Here is a 22570-nt window from a genome sequence, read left to right as displayed (position 1 = left end):
AGCTGCCCCTCTCCTATTCATCTGTGTGACCCCTATACTCTTCTTTTCCAAATGGAAATCCTCCCCAGAAATCCCCTTTTCTACACCCAGTCCTCAACTGCTGCTGTGGCTCAGCATGAGGCCGAGGCGAAAGGGAAAAATGTGTTTGGGGTGTTTCTGTCAATCATGACTACATACATTGTACACTGGATCACTGCCCCTCCCCCATAAATGCCTGGAAAAGTGGAACATTCCATCTACTTAAGAAGTTTTGTGTCCTCTCCGTGAAAAGCGCATGGATCTGCAGAGTTGGAGAATGGTGATGACATTTTGGAAAAAGTCTGAATGGTGGGATTTTGTGCAGTACAAAAAAAAAAGCACTGGAGGAGTGAAATAGGGCTCATCCTGTATTTCCCTTTAATGTGTGTAAGAACGTGTCCATGTTGTCGTTTTCCCACCCCTCCCTCTATCCTTTCGTATTCTCATGCTCTCTTATTCTTTCACTCACTCACACACATACACACACCACTGCAGTTGGATTCTGCACCATGTGCCTGTGGGTTCGGAGCTCGGGGGAAAAAAAACCCTCGAGGCCCCAAAGCGGCAGGCTACGTAACTTACCCCTGGCACCACCATTCTTTATCATCATCATCATCATCATCATCATCATCATCATCATCATCATCATCTTCTTCTTCTCTTTCTCTCTCTTCAACCAACCCTAACAGCAGAACCTGAAATGACTCTGTCCGCATTCACTGTCTTTAAAACCCAATTTATCATCCTGAAAAGTCCAGCTATTAGCGATAATTATTAGTTATATTGAAGAAAATAATACAGTGCTGAGCGTAAATGAGTACACCCCCTTTGAAAAGTAACATTTTAAACAATATCTCAATGAACACAAACAATTTCCAAAATGCTGACAAGACAAAGTTTAATATAACATCTGTTTAACTTATAACGAGAAAGTAAGGTTAATAATATAACTTAGATTACACATTTTTCAGTTTTACTCAAATTAGGGTGGTGCAAAAATGAGTACACCCCACAACAAAAACTACTACATCTAGTACTTTGTATGGCCTCCATGATTTTTAATGACAGCACCAAGTCTTCTAGGCATGGAATGAACAAGTTGGCGACATTTTGCAACATCAATCTTTTTCCATTCTTCAACAATGACCTCTTTTAGTGACTGGATGCTGGATGGAGAGTGATGCTCAACTTGTCTCTTCAGAATTCCCCAGAGGTGTTCGATTGGGTTCAGATTAGGACACATACTTGGCCACTGAATCACTTTCACCCTGTTCTTCTTCAGAAATCCAACAGTGGCCTTAGATGTGTGTTTAGTCATGTTGGAAAAGTGCACAATGACCAAGGGCACGGAGTGATGGTAGCATCTTCTCTTTCAGTATAGAGCAATACATCTGTGAATTAATGATGCCATCAATGAAATGCAGCTCTCCGACACCAGCAGCACTCATGCAGCCCCACATAAGGACGCTGCCACCACCATGTTTCACTGTAGGCACCATGCATTTTTCTTTGTATTCCTCACCTTTGCGACGCCATACAGTTTTGAAGCCATCAGTTCCAAAAACATTTATCTTTATCTCATCACTCCAGAGTATAGAGTCCCAGTAGTCTTCATCTTTGTCAGCATGGGCCCTGGCAAACTCTAGGCGGGCTTTTTTGTGCCTGGGCTTTAGGAGAGGCTTCTTTCGTGAACGGCATCCATGCATGCCATTCCTCTGCAGTGTACGCCATATTGTGTCACGGGAAATAGTCACCCCAGTTTAGCTTTCTACTTCTTTAGATAACTGCAGTGAACTTGCATGCCGGTTTTCTTCAACTCTTCTCATCAGAAGACGCTCCTGTCGAGGTGTTAACTTCCGTGGACGACCTGGACGTCTCTGTGAGATGGTTGCAGTTCCATCTTTCTTAAATTTTTGTACCACTTTTGCAACAGTATTCTGACTGATAAGTAAAGCTTTGCTGATCTTGTAGCCTTCACTTTTGTGGTGTAAAGAAATTATTTTTTGGGGGAATTCTGAAGAGACAAGTTGAGCATCACTCTCCATCCAGCCACTAAAAGAGGTCATTGTTGAAGAATGGAAAAAGATTGATATTGCAAAATGTTGCCAACTTGTTCATTCCATGCCTAGAAGACTTGGTGCTGTCATTAAAAATCATGGAGGCCATACAAAGTACTAGATGTAGTAGTTTTTGTTGTGGGGTGTACTCATTTTTGCACCACCCTAATTTGAGTAAAACTGAAAAATGTGTAATCTAAGTTATATTATTAACCTTACTTTCCCATTATAAGTTAAACAGATGTTATATTAAACTTTGTCTTGTCAGCATTTTGGAAATGTTTGTGTTCATTGAGATATTGTTTAAAATGTTACTTTTCAAAGGGGGTGTACTCATTTACGCTCAGCACTGTAGGTGTATAAGACAATCAACAAATCAAACATGCACTGATGAATATTGCCATGCAGGACGACATGGTGGTGCAGTGTTTAACACTGTCACCTCACAGAAAGCAGGTTCAGGGATCAGCTGGGGCCTTTCTATGTGAAGTTTTCATGTTCTCATCATGTTTGTGTGGGTTTCCTCCGGGTGCACCGGTTTCCTCCCACGGTCTAAAAACATGCAGTTTAGATCAACTGGCTACTTAAAATTTCCCATAGATGTGAAAGAGTGTGAATGGCTGTCTGTCTCTCTGTGTTAGCCCTGCAAAAGACTGGCGACCTGTCTGGGGTGCACCTCACCTCTTGCCTGAAGTCAGTTGGGATTGGCTCCAGCTCTCCTGCAACCTTTAGTAGGATAAGCAGTATTGAGAATATCATCAAGCAATAAGGAAAGGTGGAAACTTACCATCTGGCAAACATGGTCTCTCAGTTTGCCCAGCTTGGCCCTGACAGCTGATCAGACAAAGGTGGATTTTTTCAGCAGGGAACCGAGATGATATAAAACCTTTCTATGCATCTCCTTCTGAAAAGACGAAGAAATTAGTCAAGTGCACTAAAGACCAGATGCTGATATGCCTTAGAATATAATCTGTGGTTGGTAGAAGAGAGCAACTGGACTTGCTTGAAGATTCTTGAAAACGTTTTGCCTCTCATCCGAAAGGCTTCCTCAGTTCTGTCTGACTCATAGGGAGTATCCAGTATTTATCCTCTCATGGATCATCATAGAATCCGAATCAGAATGCTGATGGCTGCATTGTAGGTGGCTGATAAAAGATGTCATAGACATTAGTCAGACAGAACTGAGGAAGCCTTTAGGATGAGAGGCAAAACGTTTTCAAGAATCTTCAAGCAAGTCCAGTTGCTCTCTTCTACCAACCACAGATTACTATGTACCTGGATGACTGAGATTCTTCACAGATATGTTTCTACGCACTTTGGGATGAGATCCCTTCGACTGGTGCGGGAGTATGAGGGGACTTCCAGAAAACTGGCAGACATCTTAGCCAGAGAGGATCATTCATTTTTGTCAACCTGGAACGACCATCACTGAACAGAGGTGGGTGTCTATGACATCTTTTATCAGCCACCTACAATGCAGCCATCAGCATTCTGATTCGGATTCTATGATGATCCATGAGAGGATAAATACTGGATACTCCCTATTAGTCAGACAGAACTGAGGAAGCCTTTAGGATGAGAGGCGAAACGTTTTCAAGAATCTTCAAGCAAGTCCAGTTGCTCTCTTCAACCAACCACAGATTACTATGTACCTGGATGACTGAGATTCTTCACAGATATGCCTTAGAATATAGTTATGATTAATGTCATGGTCAATCAGCCGATACTCTGTACTGTAGCTGCTATTCTGGCTATTCTCTATTGGCCTGTGCCTGTTGGATCTTCTTTAGCTTGTGGTATGTGTAAAATTGAAAAGCGAGTAGAATTTAGTAAAAACAGGAAAAAGAAACCTCTCTGTAAAAATCAAGCCACGAAGTTAGATATTTAAAAAAGGAAGATGAATTAGATTACACTTAAATACAGACAAATCTATGTTGTTGTTGTTGTTGTTTTCCCAGCTCATGCACATACACAGGCAGGCAAACACACACAGGAACCTTCCTGTCTGCCAAAATGGAAGTAATAAAGCAGGAAGAATTCCTGAACACTGTAAAAAATGTCTGTAGAATTAACAGTGAATTTATGTAAAATCATGACATAAAAAAACTGTAAATACAAAAACAATGAAGCAGTGTGTAATTTACATCAATATACTGTAAAACTCCTAAACAAATACCACTGTTAATTTAACAGTAAGACTATGTTGAATTGATCATATTTTTTTGTAGAATTTACAAATTGTTGTAGTTTAAACACAGACAAACTGTAATACTAAAACAGAATGTGGTAGTTAAAATTACATCATTGCCCTGTTAAAAAAATAACAAAAAATGTCAGTAGAGGCTCTCCGGCACATTTCGTAAAACTCTAAATCAAATAAAATATCTGTCTAGTAGATCATTGCTTGTAACCATCATTTTGGAGCCACAAAAACCAATAATCGAGAACACTCGTAAATCATTCCTAGATGAACAGTTATGTATTGATTATTGTACATTGAATACCTGTAAAATGTGCATTTAGTTATCATTAATTGTACATGGAATCCCAGTGAAATGTACAAGTTATTCTGTAATGTTGTTTACATTTCACTGTATTTTTAACAGGATTATTCTGGCAACCACAGCTGCCAGTATTTTTCCGTAAAAACAATGGATTTTTTTTTTACAGTGTACACTTAATCCTAAGAGTGTGTGGCTGGAAATGTTTTTTTTTATTTTTATGATGGATAGCAACAGCGTTTAACTTTAAAAATGAATGTTAATGGAAATTGTACATCTGCAGCATGGTTGAGGCCTGCATCGCTTCTTCACCCTGTCCCTTTACGCCAGTAGATAAGTTAAAAAGCAGAAACTGTGAGTATAGACAGCCAAGATTTAATGTAAAAATTGGCTTTGTAAGCGCTGAAATCAATATGCAAAGTATGGATTGTTTTATTCCGTTTTTTTTTTTTAAATTGTGCTCCAAACAGGTTCTAACTCCCAAGAGGAAAATAAAATAAATTTACTGTTTCCAGATGATAAACTCAACTCTTGCGGGATCAGTTTTGTGGTTGTTGTTTGGAACAGTGATATTTATATAGAAACTACTGAAAAGTAATAGCCGGAGATATAAACAGTCTGTCTGTCTGTCTGTCTGTCTGTCTGTCTGTCTATCTATCTATCTATCTATCTATCTATCTATCTATCTATCTATCTATCTATCCATCCATCCAACACATTCACACTGATTACTTTGATAATGCATCTTTTTATATTTCCACTACCTTTATAAATTCATTTTATGGTTTCATATGTATTTTCTTACTATTGACTTTCAGTTACGATCTTTCAAGAGAAAAAACTATATACTCACTACAATTTAAAACAAATGGTTAATCTATAATTTACATTACAGCTACAAGGAATAGAGGTGGTCAAAGCAGATGAGTTCAAATATCTGGGGTCAAATGTACAAAGTAATGGAGAGTGCAGAAGAGAAGTAAAGAGGAGAATGCAAGCAGGGTGGAATGGATGGAGGAGAGTGTCAGGAGTGATTTGCGACAGAAGATTGCCAGCAAGAGTGAAATGGAAAGTGTATAAGACAGTAGTAAGAGCAGCGATGTTGTACGATTTGGAGACCATGGTACTGACAAAAAGACAGGAGGCTGAACTGGACGTAGCAGAGCTGAAAATGCTGAGATTTTCTTTGGGAGTGACAAAGTTGGACAGGATGATAAATGAGTATATTAGAGGGACAACACATGTAGGATGGCTTAAAGACAAAGTGAAAGAGATGAGATTGAGACGGTTTGGACACGTACAGAGGAGAGATCTAGGGTATATTGGGAAAAGAATGTTGGAGATGGAGTTGCCAGGTAGAAGGAGAAGAGGAAGAACAAAGATAAGATTTATGGATGTGGTAAAGGAGGACATGAGGACGGTTGGTGTGACAGAAAAAGATACAGAGAACAGGAGGAGATGGAGGGAACATTATCTGCTGTGGCGATCCCTAACAGGAACGGCCGAAAGAAGAAGAAGAAGAAGAAAATCTATCATTTAAATTTAATCCACATATTTTTGGAAGTCATAAAGTGACTTATTGTATCAGAGCTCTTTTGGCAAATCTAAATGCTAATGGATGTGATCAGTATTTCTTTAAATTTCGAAAGTTCTTGTACCATTGGCTGTTTGTACACATGTAGGCACAGTGTCTCAAAAAGGAACTGAGACAGAATGAAGGTCTTGAGTTTCAAAAACTGTGCAATAAACCTAAAAACATTTCTACATTTTTTGCCTTCTTTGAAGCTCCATAAAAACCACAAATTTACATGATCTAATATCTATTGCCACAAATATTTATGTATTGCCATCTGTTTTGTGTATCTAGCCAGTTTATATCAGCTCACTCTTGGCATGCAAGCTAAAGCAGTTTGTATCATCAGAGCTGTTACTGAGTAACATTTGAGCTGCTGATTAATATGAAGTTACTGTTTTCCCTGTGTTCCTTGGTTTTATGAGGTCAAATGCACACTGATTGTTAGCGGTAAGAGGGGTGAGTTCTTTTCATGTACTGACTTTAAACAAATTTAATGCATCTACTTCAATACTTTAACATAAGCAAATCATTTGAAGGTTTTTTTTTTAACTGTGTAAATGACTACACTACACTCTGGCCTTTGTGTCTTCCAGTGGTGAACGGTTACTATTAGAGCTAGGACTTGAGCTCAGCCAAAACTTAGCCAGACACACCAAAAAAAGCAACAGGGCAAAGGATTTTACAAGGGATTAGCAGCAGGCTGCCAGGTCGCTCCGTTGTGTGTAGTTGTTGATGTTGATTTTAAAAGTAACTAAGTAAATTACACAGGGAAATGAATACTTAAGTCTGAGTGAAAAATACTGCGGTGAGCGAGTGTGCGTGGAAGAAGAGTCTGGAGGCCAAAATCTTAGTTGCTCGGTCATTAGCCTGTGCTACTTGCTCTCGATAGCACTGGCTTGATTGCTTTATTAGCGTTCACTAACACTACTGATGAACGCTACACCGGCTGGAAGGTGACTTCACTGCTGCGCTGACTGCGCCGATTCAGGGTTAAGCTCATGTTGGCCTTCGAGAAGGCCGAGGGTGATACATTTTTTTGTTCCTCCCACTATAAATCAAAATCTGATTGGTTAATTCATCTGTCACTTCCTATATAAACATACAGTGCCATGGCCTTCTGTCCCAGCAATGAAGTCCTAACCAATGAATGAGCCAGCTCGAAACCCTTCTCAGCCTAGAGACGGCAAACAAAAATATCTCATTGGATAACTCGATTTTAATGTTTTCAGGACACTACAGTGGTGCTTGAAAGTTTGTGAACCCTTTAGAATTTTCTATATTTCTGCATAAATATGACCTAAAACATCATCAGATTTTCACACAAGTCCTAAAAGTAGATAAAAAGAACCCAGTGAAACAAATGAGACAAAAATATTATACTTGGTCATTTATTTATTGAGGAAAATGATCCAATATTACATCTTTGTGAGTGGCAAAAGTATGTGAACCTCTAGGATTAGCAGTTAATTTGAAGGTGAAATTAGAGTCAGGTGTTTTCAATCAATGGGATGACAATCAGGTGTGAGTGGGCACCCTGTTTTATTTAAAGAACAGGGATCTATCAAAGTCTGATCTTCACAACACATGTTTGTGCAAGTGTATCACGGCACGAACAAAGGAGATTTCTGAGGACCTCAGAAAAAGCGTTGTTGATGCTCATCAGGCTGGAAAAGGTTACAAAACCATCTCTAAAGAGTTTGGACTCCACCAATCCACAGTCAGACAGATTGTGTACAAATGGAGAAAATTCAAGCCCATTGTTACCCTCCCCAGGAGTGGTCAACCAACAAAGATCACTCCAAGAGCAAGGTGTGTAATCGTCGGCGAGGTCACAAAGGACCTCAGGGTCACTTCTAAGCAACTGAAGGCCTCTCTCACATTGGCTAATGTTAATGTTCATGAGTCCACCATCAGGAGAACACTGAACAACAATGGTGTGCATGGCAGGGTTGCAAGGAGAAAGCCACTGCTCTCCAAACAGAACATTGCTGCACATTTGCAGTTTGCTAAAGATCACGTGGACAAGCCAGAAGGCTATTGGAAAATGTTTTGTGGACGGATGAGACCAAAATAGAATTTTTGGTTTAAATGAGAAGCGTTATGTTTGGAGAAAGGAAAACACTGCATTCCAGCATAAGAACCTTATCCCATCTGTGAAACATGGTGGTGGTAGTATCATGGTTTGGGCCTGTTTTGCTGCATCTGGGCCAGGACGGCTTGCCATCATTGATGGAACAATGAATTCTGAATTATACCAGCGAATTCTAAAGGAAAATGTCAGGACATCTGTCCATGAACTGAGTCTCAAGATAAGCCGGGTCATGCAGCAAGACAACGATCCTAAGCACACAGGTCGTTCTACCAAAGAATGGTTAAAGAAGAATAAAGTTAATGTTTTGGAATGGCCAAGTCAAAGTCCTGACCTTAATCCAATCAAAATGTTGTGGAAGGACCTGAAGTGAGCAGTTCATGTGAGAAAACCCACCAACATCCCAGAGTTGAAGCTGTTCTGTACAGAGGAATGGGCTAAAATTCCTCCAAGCCGGTGTGCAGGACTGATCAACAGTTACCGGAAACGTTTAGTTGCAGTTATTGCTGCACAAGGGGGTCACACCAGATACCGAAAGCAAAGGTTCACATACTTTTGCCACTCACAGATATGTAATATTGGATCATTTTCCTCAATAAATAAATGACCAAGTATAATATTTTTGTCTCATTTGTTTAACTGGGTTCTCTTTATCTACTTTTAGGACTTGTGTGAAAATCTGATGATGTTTTAGGTCATATTTATGCAGAAATATAGAAAATTCTAAAGGGTTCACAACTTTCAAGCACCACTGTAACCCTTTCATTTCTGAAGCAAATTTGATAGAAAATGAGGCCAAATTAGAAGAGAATAATTATAATGAAATTATGAAAGAATGATAGAAATTAAAGAATGAAAGAAATTAAATATAACATTTGAAATGCTGATATGTTTGGGCTTTCTCTGAAGGACTAGAAGGTCCTGACGGTTCCTCTCTGGTGTCTTCAATGTGATGTTTGCTGTTCTGCCTTCCTCTGAGTCAAGACCTTGAGAACATTATTAGCTTTTAATCCTGATATTTTACAAAAGATGCCTTTTATTAAGCTGTTTCTTGTTCATTTGATGTGAGACTAATATTGTTCTCAATAAAAGTTGCAGGTCCTACATCAGCCTGCAAAAATAACTTCCTTGTACAACTGTAGAATGAGACGGTGTGAACCGTGTACCATCCAGAAGCCTCAAGCTCTGTAAGGCACCTTGAAGAGGAGAAACTGGAATGAGAGATGCCCGTATATGTAATCAGGTCAGAGACAGAATCCCTTCAGATCCATGCGTCTGTCCTCCTAGGTGGCCGGGTAAAAATACACCCGGGTCAGCTGGTCTGTTTGCGGCTGCTGTAATGTTGTGTGTTGTGTTACAAGGTGCTGGTTTTGTGGAAATGACTGGTTGACTTGGAATGGGTGGTTTATGTATATGTTCTTCTAATTTTCCCCAAAGCTACTTACCCTTTTGGTGTGAAGTTAGACCTAACACTGTTGTCTAGGCCTTATATTCTCACAGACAAACTGCAAAAAACTCCGCATTGCTTTGGGGACACAGGGTTCAGAAGAAAGAGGTCAGTGTAAGCACAGGTCCAGGTGACAACTGCATGACTGCTTGTCATTCAGTGTGCAGTTCACCTGAGATACTGTTACAATCGTGGGCATAATATGGATTTATCTCTGTCGAAAGAATGCCATCTGGCACATTATGCTCCTCTCTCTCTCTCTCTCACACACACACACACACACACACACACACACACACACACACACAAAAACCCACACGTGTGCACAGCACATAATGAATGCTTTGTGTTTATATGCCTGTAGATGCACTTATCATTTTTCTACAGACAGAAAATGACAGAGTATTTAGTAAGTAGAAGACAGACGCAGAGTGAGAGAAACTGTGGTAAAAGATAAACATTTTAAAGTAGAATCCTGCTACATGCCCTCTACAATACACGAACAGTGCAATGTTGATATTACTATAAATTTAGCTGTCAATTTTTTTTTTTACCCTACTTTCTAATTTCAGTTCAGTTCCATCCCAATGAGGGGCAGCGATATGATGATATGGGTGAATCGTAATATTTAGTTACCAGCAATATAATGTGATCTATGATGAATGACAGTTTCTGCTATATCTATACAAATAGAGTACCTTTACTTTCTCTAACAAAATTAAAAAAAAAAAATTAAGCAAACGTTTTAACAGTCACCAAGTTGAGTTTCTGTTAATATAAATAACTGTGGATATGGTCAGTATGAAAACTAAGGAATAAATAAAACACACTAGAATGTGCTGTTATAGGAAATTATTATACATACAGGACACTTTTCGATGGAGTAAAAACATGTGTTCTATTCCCTTCTAGCGGGTTTCATTCATTTGGTTTGATAGCATGCAACATTGTTATCATATCGCTTATCCTACGTGTATTACGCCACTTTATCCAATGGAGAATGAGCTTGCAATATGGTTTACGGTATTACATGTTGTCAAGACGACACGATGCCACACGTCGGAGCACGAATATCCAATGAGAAAGTTTTCTGCTGTGTATGCGCAGAACCATTTCTGTATTTGCTGGGAAAGAGAAAGATACGTTGAACACCTGAAAGGCTACCAAAACTTCATTATACATTCTTCACGCATATTTACAAAAGAAAAACATACCAACGGACATCGAAAAACTGGAAAAGAGACACGTCGGAGATGTTAAACTTCTGTGCTCACGAGCGACTGTGACAATTTGTAAACAACCATGGCTGCTAGGTTTGCTTTGTTAAAGGGGAACTGAAGTCATTTTTAAACTTGCTTTATTTCTTAATTAACGTGTTATTCAATTACGTTTTCGGTTTTAGTAACCTTATATCGTGACTCGTATTGGCAACTAATCGCAATTAAATATGATACTTATCGGCCAATTCGGTTTTTAGCCATGTTGAATTTAGTTCGTTTGGTCCACGGCAGGCGTCGCTTATCCGCACGATCTTCACGAGACTTTGAAATGTGAAGTGTCAGCCAGGTGTCAGTGCTGCCATTTTGAAAACTGTTTTCCAAACGAAATATTTCACAAAAACGAGTTTAAATGACGATTACTGCCAACTTTTTTAAAACTTTCCTGATTGCTATCAAAACAAACAAAACTTCTGGCTTGATTACATCAGCATTCGAAAGAGGGCGCGTGCGTCTTTTGACAACGTTGGCAGATGTTGGTCACTTTGATTTCCGCTGTACGTTTTACTTCCGTCCTACGATGTCTCGCACAGGTCTCAACGAATCTCGTTTACAGCCATTGCTTTGATATATGGACTGATATATTATATAGCATATTTCAAACACTTATAACTTACTATAGCAGTGACAAAATAGCTATCACAAATGCGTTCCTATATTTAATAAAATGAGATAAATAGAATTTTGATCATAAAAAAATTTGCCTTCAGTTCCCCTTTAAAAGTGGAAGATTTTGAGAGAATTTTGGCTGCCAGGTCGTGTCGTTGTCAATGTTGATTTTAAAAGTAACTAAGTAAATTACACAGGGAAATGAATACTTAAGTCTGAGTGAAAAATACTGTAGTGAGCGTGCGTGTAAGAAGATTCTGGAGACAGAAATTTTAGTTTCTTGGTTGTTAGCCTGTGCTACTTGCTCTCGATAGCACTGGCTTGACTGCTTTATTAGCTTTTGCTAACACTACTGATGAACGCTACACCAGCTGGAAGGTGACTTCACTGCTGTGCTGACTGCAGCAACTCGCAGGTAAGCTTGTGTTGGCCTTTGAGAATGCTGATATGAAGAGAGTGTGTATGGATAATAATAATAATAATGACTTTTTTCATAGTCTATCAGGTAAATTCCATTCAGCTACCATGATATTGGACCCATCTTCGACTTGTTCAATATCCTGCTAGCTGCATGGAATATATCTGATAGACCACTCAAAGCCAGCCAATATTATTTAAATATTTAATGAAAGAGTGATGTGATAGGTGTCACGGTGGTGTAGTGGTTAGCACTGTTGCCTCATAGCAAGGTCTGGGTTCGAGCCCCGTGGCCGACGAGGGCCTTTCTGTGTGGAGTTTTCATGTTCTCCCCATGTCCGCGTGGGTTTCCTCCGGGTGCTCCGGTTTCCCCCACAGTCCAAAGACATGCAGGTTAGGTTAACTGGTGGCTCTAAATTGACCGTAGGTGTGAATGTGAGTGTGAATGGTTGTCTGTGTCTATGTGTCAGCCCTGTGATGACCTGGTGACTTGTCCAGGGTGTACCCCGCCTCTCGCCCGTAGTCAGCTGGGATAGGCTCCAGCTTGCCTGCGACCCGGTAGAACAGGATAAAGCGGCTAGAGATAATGAGATGAGATGAGAGTGATGTGATGTAGCTTCATGCAAAGCACACCCCCAAAGGATTTTATTCCTCTTATACCACAGCAGGACAATGTTTTATTTATTAAAGAACTTTATCCATTTACGGTATAGTTAGATGTAATGTTATAGAATGTCCATGAAACAAGTTATCCTGTTACAGTAACTAGACACAGTAGTTCCTTTATTTTTCTTAAAGTTAATGAAATTTAACAAGTTTTCAAGCTTCACCAAATCAACAACTATAAGCTACATTCTTCTTTCTGAAATAACAGCAAGTTTTAGAGTGTTTGTAATCAGTTTGTAATCAGTCTTAGATTATGTGGAGCACCTGTGAATTACTCCTGTAACATTTGCTGATTTGTAACGTTCAATACTACAACATTACATGTAGCTATAAATGGATAAAAATGTTCTTTAATAAATCAAATGTTGTACTGCTGTGGTATAAGAGGAATAAAATCCTTTGGGGTGTGCTTTACATCACAAATATATGATTACTAACATTACAACATTTTAACATTTGATGATTTGCCTCGTAGCTGTGACAACTCTCTGAGCCGCTGTTATAGAAAATTATTCAATACCTTCTGACCAAACAGATTCAAGATTTAAATGGTGCTATGATTAAACAAAAAAAAAATCTAAAAATAAAATAACATAAAAAATTATCATATCCATATGACCAGCCTTAAAGTGCCATTCCACCATTGGATGTATTCTTTGGCATAAAATACAATATATTTTATGACAACATGACTAGACAGAGAAATCTTTTAGCTTCAAAATGATATATCAAACATAATTTTTTGACAACGACAAGTATATTAATTTTGTGACCAAAGTCACCTACCCTTTTAATTTCCGCACGGTAGTGAAACGTGATGTCATCGGCAGGTTCCCCTTCTTGTGTACCACGTCACGTGTGACGTGGCACAGATTATCAGCAATGGCGGATAGAACGCGATTTCCACTTGTCGATTGCTGTGCCGATATTCACCATCGACCGTCTCCTTTGGGCATCACTTGCTATTTGACTCTGCTTCTTTTCTGAAGCTGACAATCGCGTTCTATCCGCCATTGCTGATAATCTGTGTCATGTCACACGTGACGTGGTACACAAGAAGGGGAACCTGCCGATGACATCACGTTTCACTACCGCGCGGAAATTAAAAGGGTAGGTGACTTTGGTCGCAAAATTAATATACTTGTCGTTGTCAAAAATTATGTTTGATATATCATTTTGAAGCTAAAAGATTTCTCTGTCTAGTCATGTTGTCATAAAATATATTGTATTTTATGCCAAAAAAATACATCCAATGGTGGAATGGCACTTTAAACCCAAGTTCACTTTGTGCATTTGATGTAGGAAACAAATTTCTTCTTATTATTATTAACTTACATCTTTAAAATGACTTTGGAAATGCCTGTTTCTTTGCCATAGTCCTAAGTGTTTTAAGTGTACACCTACTTCAGTTACTGGTTTCACAATGGCAGCATGTGGACCCCAATAAATCTCCACTCTGAACACTTCCATGCTATACGCTTCCTTTTTATTTCTTGAACAGAGAACCAAGAACACATGAGTAACACAAACAAGCAACTCACACTGCAATATATGCAAAATGAGTGACTTTAATTCACAGGAAACATAATTCTAATCTCATCTCATTATCTGTAGCCGCGTTATCCTGATCTACAGGGTCGCAGGCAAGCCGGAGCCTATCCCAGCTGACTACGGGCGAAAGGCGGGGTACACCCTGGACAAGTCGCCAGGTCATCACAGGGCTGACACATAGACACAGACAACCATTCACACTCACATTCACACCTACGCTCAATTTAGAGTCACCAGTTAACCTAACCTGCATGTCTTTGGACTGTGGGGGAAACCGGAGCACCTGGAGGAAACCCACGCGGACACGGGGAGAACATGCAAACTCCACACAGAAAGGCCCTCACCAGCCACGGGGCTCGAACCCGGACCTTCTTGCTGTGAGGCGACAGCGCTAACCACTACACCACCGTGCCGCCGAAACATAATTCTAGCGCATAAAATCAACATTAACCCTTGTGGTAAGCTCTAACCCCCAACCCCAAAAACTAGCAGAGCCAGCAGCAAAACAAATTGTGGGAATGGTCCAGAAATACAAAGACTTTTTACACTATGATGTAGCAAAACCATCAACTGTGTCACTTTCAGTCAGTGGCGTGCACAGACATTTTGGGGGGCAAGTGCTCTGGGGGGAGAAAAGGGCACTTTTTTGCGCATGTGGAACACCTTATTATAAAAGTCTGAGATTTAACCCTCCTCTTGTGTTCGGGTCGCCACTGACCCGTTTTAGTTTTTAAAGGTGTAAAACAACCACTTAATTTATTACATCAAGGCTTTTTGACTTTGCCAGGAATCTCTAGTTGAACAAAATAGAAAAATAAATTTTTGTTTTCCTAAATCTGAAAATGGGCTAGCAAAAAATATAATCCTTATGTGCAGTTGTTTCTGTATGCGACGGGCTACTTCACGACAAAATAATTACAGCTTGGGCTTAGAGGGCAAACAATACATTTTCACTCGATTCATGTGTTACCTGGCTGGTGGGGCAGGGGAAGAGCTGACTGACTGCCCGATGTGTTGTCTGCGCTACGACAAGGCCGTGGCTTCCAGGACGCTATGCTGCTGCAACCTCACATTGAATGCACTGCACGCTTGTTCACGTGACAGAGCAAGAGAGACAGAGGTCTGGTGTGTGTGCGGAGGGGGCACACATCGGGACATTATTTTCACACACGCTTTTAATGCTGCGGCTTTTCTAAAAGATCATGTCGACATTGGCCTCAGTAAACTGTAAAAAAAAAAAAAATTCAAAAGGGCACTTTTTTGGACAGAGGGCAGAGGGGCAGGTGCTTGAGCACCACCTCGTGTCTATCTGTGCACGCCACTGCTCTCAGTATACAATAATGTATATCCTCTTATGATTTTACTGCAAAATCAGATTGAGAGAGAGAGGATGTTTGTTTTCGCATACCTGTCCTCACTAAAAGACTTCAGTTTAACAATTTTTCTGGATGTCCAAATCACACTTTTTCAATAAAATATTAATTATACAAGCTCTCAGATTTGGTCAGCTATATGTAATACTCATCTGATATGCTACCTGTTTAATATCCAGGCCTCTCTGATCACTTTGTCATGTTATGAGAAACGTTATATTACAGACATTCTTTTCCAGAGTGACGTACAACAAGCACGCACACATACCCAGGGCCTGGGGAGCAGCTGGGGGTTAGGTGCTTTGCTTAAGGTGGTGTTTACATTAGACCGTATCAGCGGATCATCAGATTAACGTTTTTAAAACGATTCGCGTGCACACAGCAACGCCAATACACGATTCGCGTGCACACAGCAACGCCAATACACGGATACGCTAATCACATGACTAATTAGATGGCACGTAAGTTGAAATGTGTCAGTACGGCTCAGCGCTTCCTCCTCAGCGGCTGCGCTCCAAATCACTCCGCCCTGAACAGCGAGTGCCCTCTGGAGGGTGCGCACTCCGGCCCTGCGCAGCTCACAGAGCACGCGAGTGAAGCGCACGAGCAGTGATTCGGGACTGAGCCGCTGTGTGTGTGATCCCAGTGCATATCGGGCATGCGCAAGTCACTCACCACTTGCAAGTGGAAGGATGGCAAGCCTAAAGACAATCATAACTACACAATGGGCAGTATTTGCATTTTACCATGAACAACATTAAGAATGACAAAGCAAAGCATTATATTCATACTTTTATACTCTTTAATGAAAAACAAAAAGGTGATACAAGGCGGAAACAATAGCAGGAAGTGAAGTCCGCGCAGTTTTTCAGCAGTCGCGTCACATGACCAACGTGGCATGACCAACGCCAGTGAATCAGGAAGGTGGATGTCACAGTGACGTTGTCCAATGACGACGTCAGCTAGAGCTCAGCACTGCGTTTCCTCGTGTCTCAATGTTTACACAGCACCGGATCAGATACGAACTGGGTTGAATACGTGGGCCCTGGCGGATTCAAGTTGTTCCGCCTGTGGAGTCATTTCCCGGGGTTTTAATGTGAACGGAAAGTGCATCCGCGACGAAAACAAGACGGATACGGTCTAATGTAAACACCACCTAAGAGCACTTCAGCCATGGATTTTCCTACCAGGCCAGGAATTGAACCAGCACCCTTTTGGGCTCAAGGCTGCTTCTCTAACCTTTAGGCCATGGCTGCTCCTGAAACAGCAGAGGCATTATAACAGCATGCTTTATAACAGTGGCCAGAGAAGCAAAGCTGGGGGTCCGGAGATTGTTTTTTTTTAACTTTGTACTGTGTTGGAAATCAGAATCCACCATTTTCAGCTATTATATTTTATTTATTACTGAGCTCTTATGGTATTAGTCTATGTGAGTGCTGAAAATTCTAGGACTGCAAAACAGACAGAATATTACTGCACACATTTAAATGAGTCTTATATTTGAATATCGGACTACGTTAAAAAAATAAAATAAAATAAATTGGTACTGAGGGAGTCCGTGAAATTTATTTTACAATTATAAGGGTCCGTGGCTACAAAAGGTTTTCTGTGTTCATCAGAAAATTATCAGGGCAAGACATCTCTACCATTCTGGCATTCACAGTTTGTCTCCAGGACATCTCAAGGAATAGGCAGGAATATTGAAATATGCTGGTTTAGATTTTAGTGTCATGTGTCTGCACATCAGCATGCTTTATTAGGCATATTTTGCTTGTGAAGTTCACTTACACCTTTAAAAATTATTTTGAGAGAGAGGTCATTGTGCAACAGCAGACTTCTCCCTACTCATACAGTTGCAAAAGTTTGGGGACATTTGGGCACCTGGTCAAAATGTTTGTTAATGTGAATAGCTAAGCGAGTTACCTGATTTCCAAAAGGCATAAAGTTAAAGCATGACACATTTCTTTAATGTTTTAAGCAAGATTACTTTTTATTTACATCTTTTACAGTTTTAAAATAACAAAAATGGAAAACGGCCTGAAGCAAAAGTTTGGGCACCCTGCATGGTCAGTATTTAGTAACACACCCTTTGGCAAGCATTACAGCTTGTAAATGCTTTTTGTAGCCAGCTAAGAGTTTTTCAGATCTTGTTTGGGGAATTTTTGCTCCTTCTTCCTTACAAAAGGTTTCTAGTTCTATGAGATTCTTTGGCCATCTTGCATGCACGGCTCTTTTGAAGTACAGCCACAGATTTTTGATGGTGTTTAGGTCAGGGGATTGTGAGGACCATGGCAAAACCTTCATCTTGTGCCTCTTAAGCCTCACTGGCTGCAACACAAACCCAAAGCATGATCTATCCACCCTGTGTTTAACAGTTGGAGAGGAATTCTGCTCATGAAATTCTGCACCCTTTTTCTCCAAACACACCTTTGCTCATTGCAGCTAAAACATTCTATTTTAAAGGGGAACAGAGGGCAATATATAGAGTAAATATAACAATAAAACACACATTAATGAACCTTATTCAAGACTTACAAAAGTTTTTTGTTCTAAGGTTGGAAAGTTATAGTGTTTTGAAAGTAGCTCGAGCAAACTATTTCCGCAGTTTGAACAGCCCGCCATGATATTAATTTTATCCAATCAGAATGCATGTTCATTTTCTCTGCGTAACACTCATGACGTATGTATGTGCCCAGTTGTGTTGGCTCATTGAGGTTGGGAATAGCACGTGTGAAATACCTGTTTCTGCCTCTTGCGACGATTTCGCAAGTCCACGGGTGGCGCCTATCTCATTGCAGCGAATAAATTCTGCTGGACTCGTGAGCAACTCCACGTTACATTTTCCGCACGAGCACCACGCCGTGTCACCTGCACGCAGACGCTCTGCCCCACGCTCGCCATGCCCATGGTCAGCATCAGTCTCATCCTCGCCGTCATCCGAGCTTTCTTCTCTTATTTCATCACCGTAGTCGAGAGTACCTCTCCTAGGTTCAAATTGGTACCCTTCTAAGCCATAGCCTGCTTGCAGTGTGTCTTGCGGGATCTCTTCGTATGATTCGACAGAGCTGTCGCTTTCACTTGATGCGCCCGACACCATGATTACACGCTTATCTCCTCTATTTCGGAGAGTTCCGCTAGTGCAGTGGGTAGCGCTGACGTCACGGTCTTTTAAAAATGGCGACTCTTGTGCAGTTTAGCGTATAAAGTATTATATTTACAATTACCAAGATATTTCGTTGTTTTCTAGTACATAAATTTGATAGAATACGTTACTTTGTCACATCAGCAACCATATATATTATATTTTGTACCCCTTTAACTTCATTAGTCCACAGGACTCATTAAAAAAATGCATCATAGATCGATGGTGTTCCTTTGCAAACTTCTAATACTGGATTTTGAGGCTAGGACACAGGAAAGTTTTCTTCTGATGACTTCCATGATGGTCATATGTGTGTAGGTGATTCTGCACAACAGAACAGTGCACCACCACTCCAGAGTCTGCTAAATCTTCCTGAAGGGCTTTTGCCGTCAAATGGTGGTTTGAGTAGCCTTTCCAGCAATCCCATGAGCAGCTCTCTCTGAAACTTTTCTTCGTCTTCCAGACCTCAATTTGACCTTCACTGTTCCTGTTAACCGCTATTTCTTAATTTCCTTATGAACTGAGTAAACGGCAACCTGTAAACGCTTTGATATATTCTTATAGACTTTCCCTGCTTTGTAGGCATCAATTATTTTAATTTTTGGAGCACTAGGCAGCTGCTTAGAGGAACCAATGGCTGCTGATTATTGGGACAAGGCTTGAGGAGTCAGGCGATTTATAAAACTTTGAAATTTGCATCATCTGGCCCTTCCTAACGAAGACTGTAAACAAACCACAGCCCCAACGAGCTAATTAACGTCTGAGACATTCATAAAAATTCAAACTCAAATCTCTTGAGGTTCTTAAACTTTTGCAGAATGTTCCTTTCCTTTTTTTCCACTCTAAAAATGTACAAAACAAAAATAATACACTAATCTTGCTAAAAATATTGAAAATAATGTTTCATCTTGGGCGGCACGGTGGTGTAGTGGTCAGCGCTGTCGCCTCACAGCAAGAAGGTCTGGGTTTGAGCCCCGTGGCTGGCGAGGGCCTTTCTGTGTGGAATTTGCATGTTGTCCCCGTGTCTGCGTGGGTTTCCTCTGGGTGCTCCGGTTTCCCCCACAGTCCAAAGACATGCAGGTTAGGTTAACTGGTGACTCTAAATTGACCGTGAGTGTGAATGGTTGTCTGTGTGTCAGCCCTGTGATGACCTGGCGACTTGTACCCCGCCTCTCACCCGTAGTCAGCTGGGATAGGCTCCAGCTTGCCTGCGACCCTGTAGGACAGGATAAAGCGGCTACAGATAATGAGATGTTTCATCTTTAACTTTTGGAGATCAGTTCATCTTCCACTCACTTAACTATTCACAGTAACAGAAATATTGACCGGGGTGCCCAAACTTTTGCATGCCGCCGTAAATATAGTGAAACTGAAAATGATCTTCAGAAGGCAGTTAACCATCATTAAAAGTTGAATTAATGTAAGAATAATGCCAGAAAATGAAAATAGAAAAGCATTACAAAATTAACAGTGACATTAGAGAACTATAAGCAGAGTTCCGTATATTCAACTTTGGCACTGTTTGCCTTTGATCATATCAACCAATATGGAGGCTGGTATTTCATGCTACACATCGACGTTGCCTTTTACACTGATGTCAAGTCACTGATCCTTATTTTAACCACTGCTAGAAAACAAGGAAAGGTCTAAACCCAGTGAAAAAAAGGTGACGTCCACAGAACTCTTAAGATTGATAATGTCTTTCACATTCCTATTTGAAACATCATTTGTACAGTCCACCATGGACTGGATCAGCTAGCGTGTTTGCATGAGGTAAGTAACAGCAGGTACCATCACAGAGAAACACCCCACCTTAAGAGGAGAGATAAAAATAGCGCGCCGGGATACATGCTACCTACTGTAGGAGCACAGGCTAAACGAGGACATGAGAGAAGTGCAGAATTACAGATAGGCACTAAAGTACTACTGCATAGTTGGGACATTTAAATCACATAAAAAGAGACCAAAAAAATGACACAATGTCAAAGAGCGGAGCAAAAGGAGAGAAGAATGAAAGATGTGGGAGGTGAGATATATGGACAGGGTTGTGAGAAGGAATCTACAGAGACAGTCAGTAGTGAGACAGTCCGAAGTAATGAGGCTTACGGTAAAGCTGCTATACTAATCAACTAAACATCACAGCACGACCATCATCTGAACAATTCACACTGTAGTACCACGTCTTTTTCTTGGTGAGTTTTGCCTTCCCAGCAGTTCTTCAGTCAAAATCAAGCTGTAAGTCTTGTTTCAAATATCTACAATCAAAACAATAGGCACTTTTTTTTCAAGCCATTCACAATTCAAGAATTTATCCTTAAGTTCCATTGTTTGACTGAATCCTTATGCCAAACTGTTCACATGCCTGATTGTCGGACCTGATTGGCTCTCACTCGGCAGGCGTTTTTCATTCTGTCCTCTGATTGGCTGCAGTTTTTATTTGTTACAAAACCAATCTGGGCAGCAAGGAGAGTTCTTTTGGCACTCACTCTTACTGGTTGCTGCAACAAGACAAACTAAAAACAGAGTCAAAATGGTTTATCAGTCTATTTCCAAAGTGCCAAAGAGGTGGCTGGACCTTGCGTGCACACACACACACTGCCTGTTTGTTTTCGAACAGTCACACACTGTGTGTGCAGGAAAACTCTAGGACTTCATTCCTCTGTGTTCCAGAGGACCAGGGCAACACTTCAGCATTCTGTAAAAGAGAAGACAGAAAGGTTTTCATTAGATTTAGCATCGGAAACAAGAATGCCGTGTTCTGAAGTCTACATTTTATACTTGTTATCATTTCTCTGGATTCTCCTGTTGAAAGCATCTTTCACTGAAATCCATTTGCAAAATTGCAAACTCTCCAAATTGGAATAAGATTATATCTTTATGACTTACGATTATATCTCTAAAATGCACTATAAGCAGTTGGTCTTCTTACACATTAGCAAAAGTAAAGATTTTGTGTCAAGCACAAGAGCCATGCTTTCCTCTAGACAACATAATCAGCCTTATTAAGAGTAGAACTGTATTATAAATGTCAATAGAATACATCAGCATTTGCTTATAGCTTCTTTAACCTGAACAAAAGAGGGTCAAGTATACATTAAAGTAGCCTGGGCCCGCCCATCCTAAGCGTGACGCAACACGAGGGCCTGTTGCGAGCTTAGTCTGGCCAGGCAGGCTATCTACAGCATTTCCAAGCTCCCGAAAAATCGGGAACCAATCAACTTTGAGCATCTCCAACGGCCCTGGGTAGAGGCGTGTTCAAGGCAGTGACGTAGTAGAACTGCGACCGGAAGCCATAGATTGTTTACCGAATCTATGCCGGAAGCGCTTCATTCACATCACGAACATGGAGCAGCGGCAAGCCTTTAACACAGCGGTAGATGCTGTATTGAAAGCATTCAACGGGAAGTTCTCATTGAAAACGGAGCAAAGAGCAGCCCTGGAGGTGTTTATCTTCTTCCTGTTACTCAAGCAGTTTCCGTCGCGTCACATACGTCAGAGGAAAGAGTGATGTGATTGGTTTAAGCTTCGTCACAGCCTTTTCTGGCTTCGACCAGTAGCAAACTGAGGCATTTCAGGGAGGAGGGTCAACCACGGGCTCTGGGAAACGATTGGGCTTAATAGCTTAGCCAGACCAAATGCTCGGAGAGCTTTGAAGTCGCGTTAGCCAGGCTAACATTAAAGTGCATATCACGGGTAAATTCAGGAGCAAGATCAATGTAATTTTCCAATTTTATATTAAACTTTGGTCAAATATCTGTCACATTTTGTGCAATTTTTTTGACCTTGCGCAATACCAGAAAAATTCAGTTGAAATCAAGCCATTTGAGGTGAATTGGTCCGCCTCTGA

General features: G+C 40.6%; 1 protein-coding gene across 1 annotated transcript in view; it reads right to left on the bottom strand.

Annotated features, from left to right (window-relative positions):
- Window positions 1-17541: 17541 nt before the first annotated feature.
- The window catches only part of si:ch73-335l21.1 (insulin receptor substrate 1-B), a 118297-nt gene continuing 113268 nt past the window's right edge, over window positions 17542-22570 (bottom strand). The window contains exon 3 of the mRNA XM_060920536.1: window positions 17542-21418. Coding sequence (XP_060776519.1) covers window positions 21411-21418 — 8 coding nt within the window. The 3' untranslated portion in view covers window positions 17542-21410. The remainder of the gene's footprint in view (window positions 21419-22570) is intronic.

The sequence above is a fragment of the Neoarius graeffei genome, chromosome 1 (genome assembly GCF_027579695.1).
Source record: "Neoarius graeffei isolate fNeoGra1 chromosome 1, fNeoGra1.pri, whole genome shotgun sequence".
Classification (NCBI taxonomy): Eukaryota; Metazoa; Chordata; class Actinopteri; order Siluriformes; family Ariidae; genus Neoarius; species Neoarius graeffei.
The sequence above is the reverse complement of the archived record's forward strand: the minus strand, read 5'-3'. Positions and strand labels throughout refer to the sequence as shown.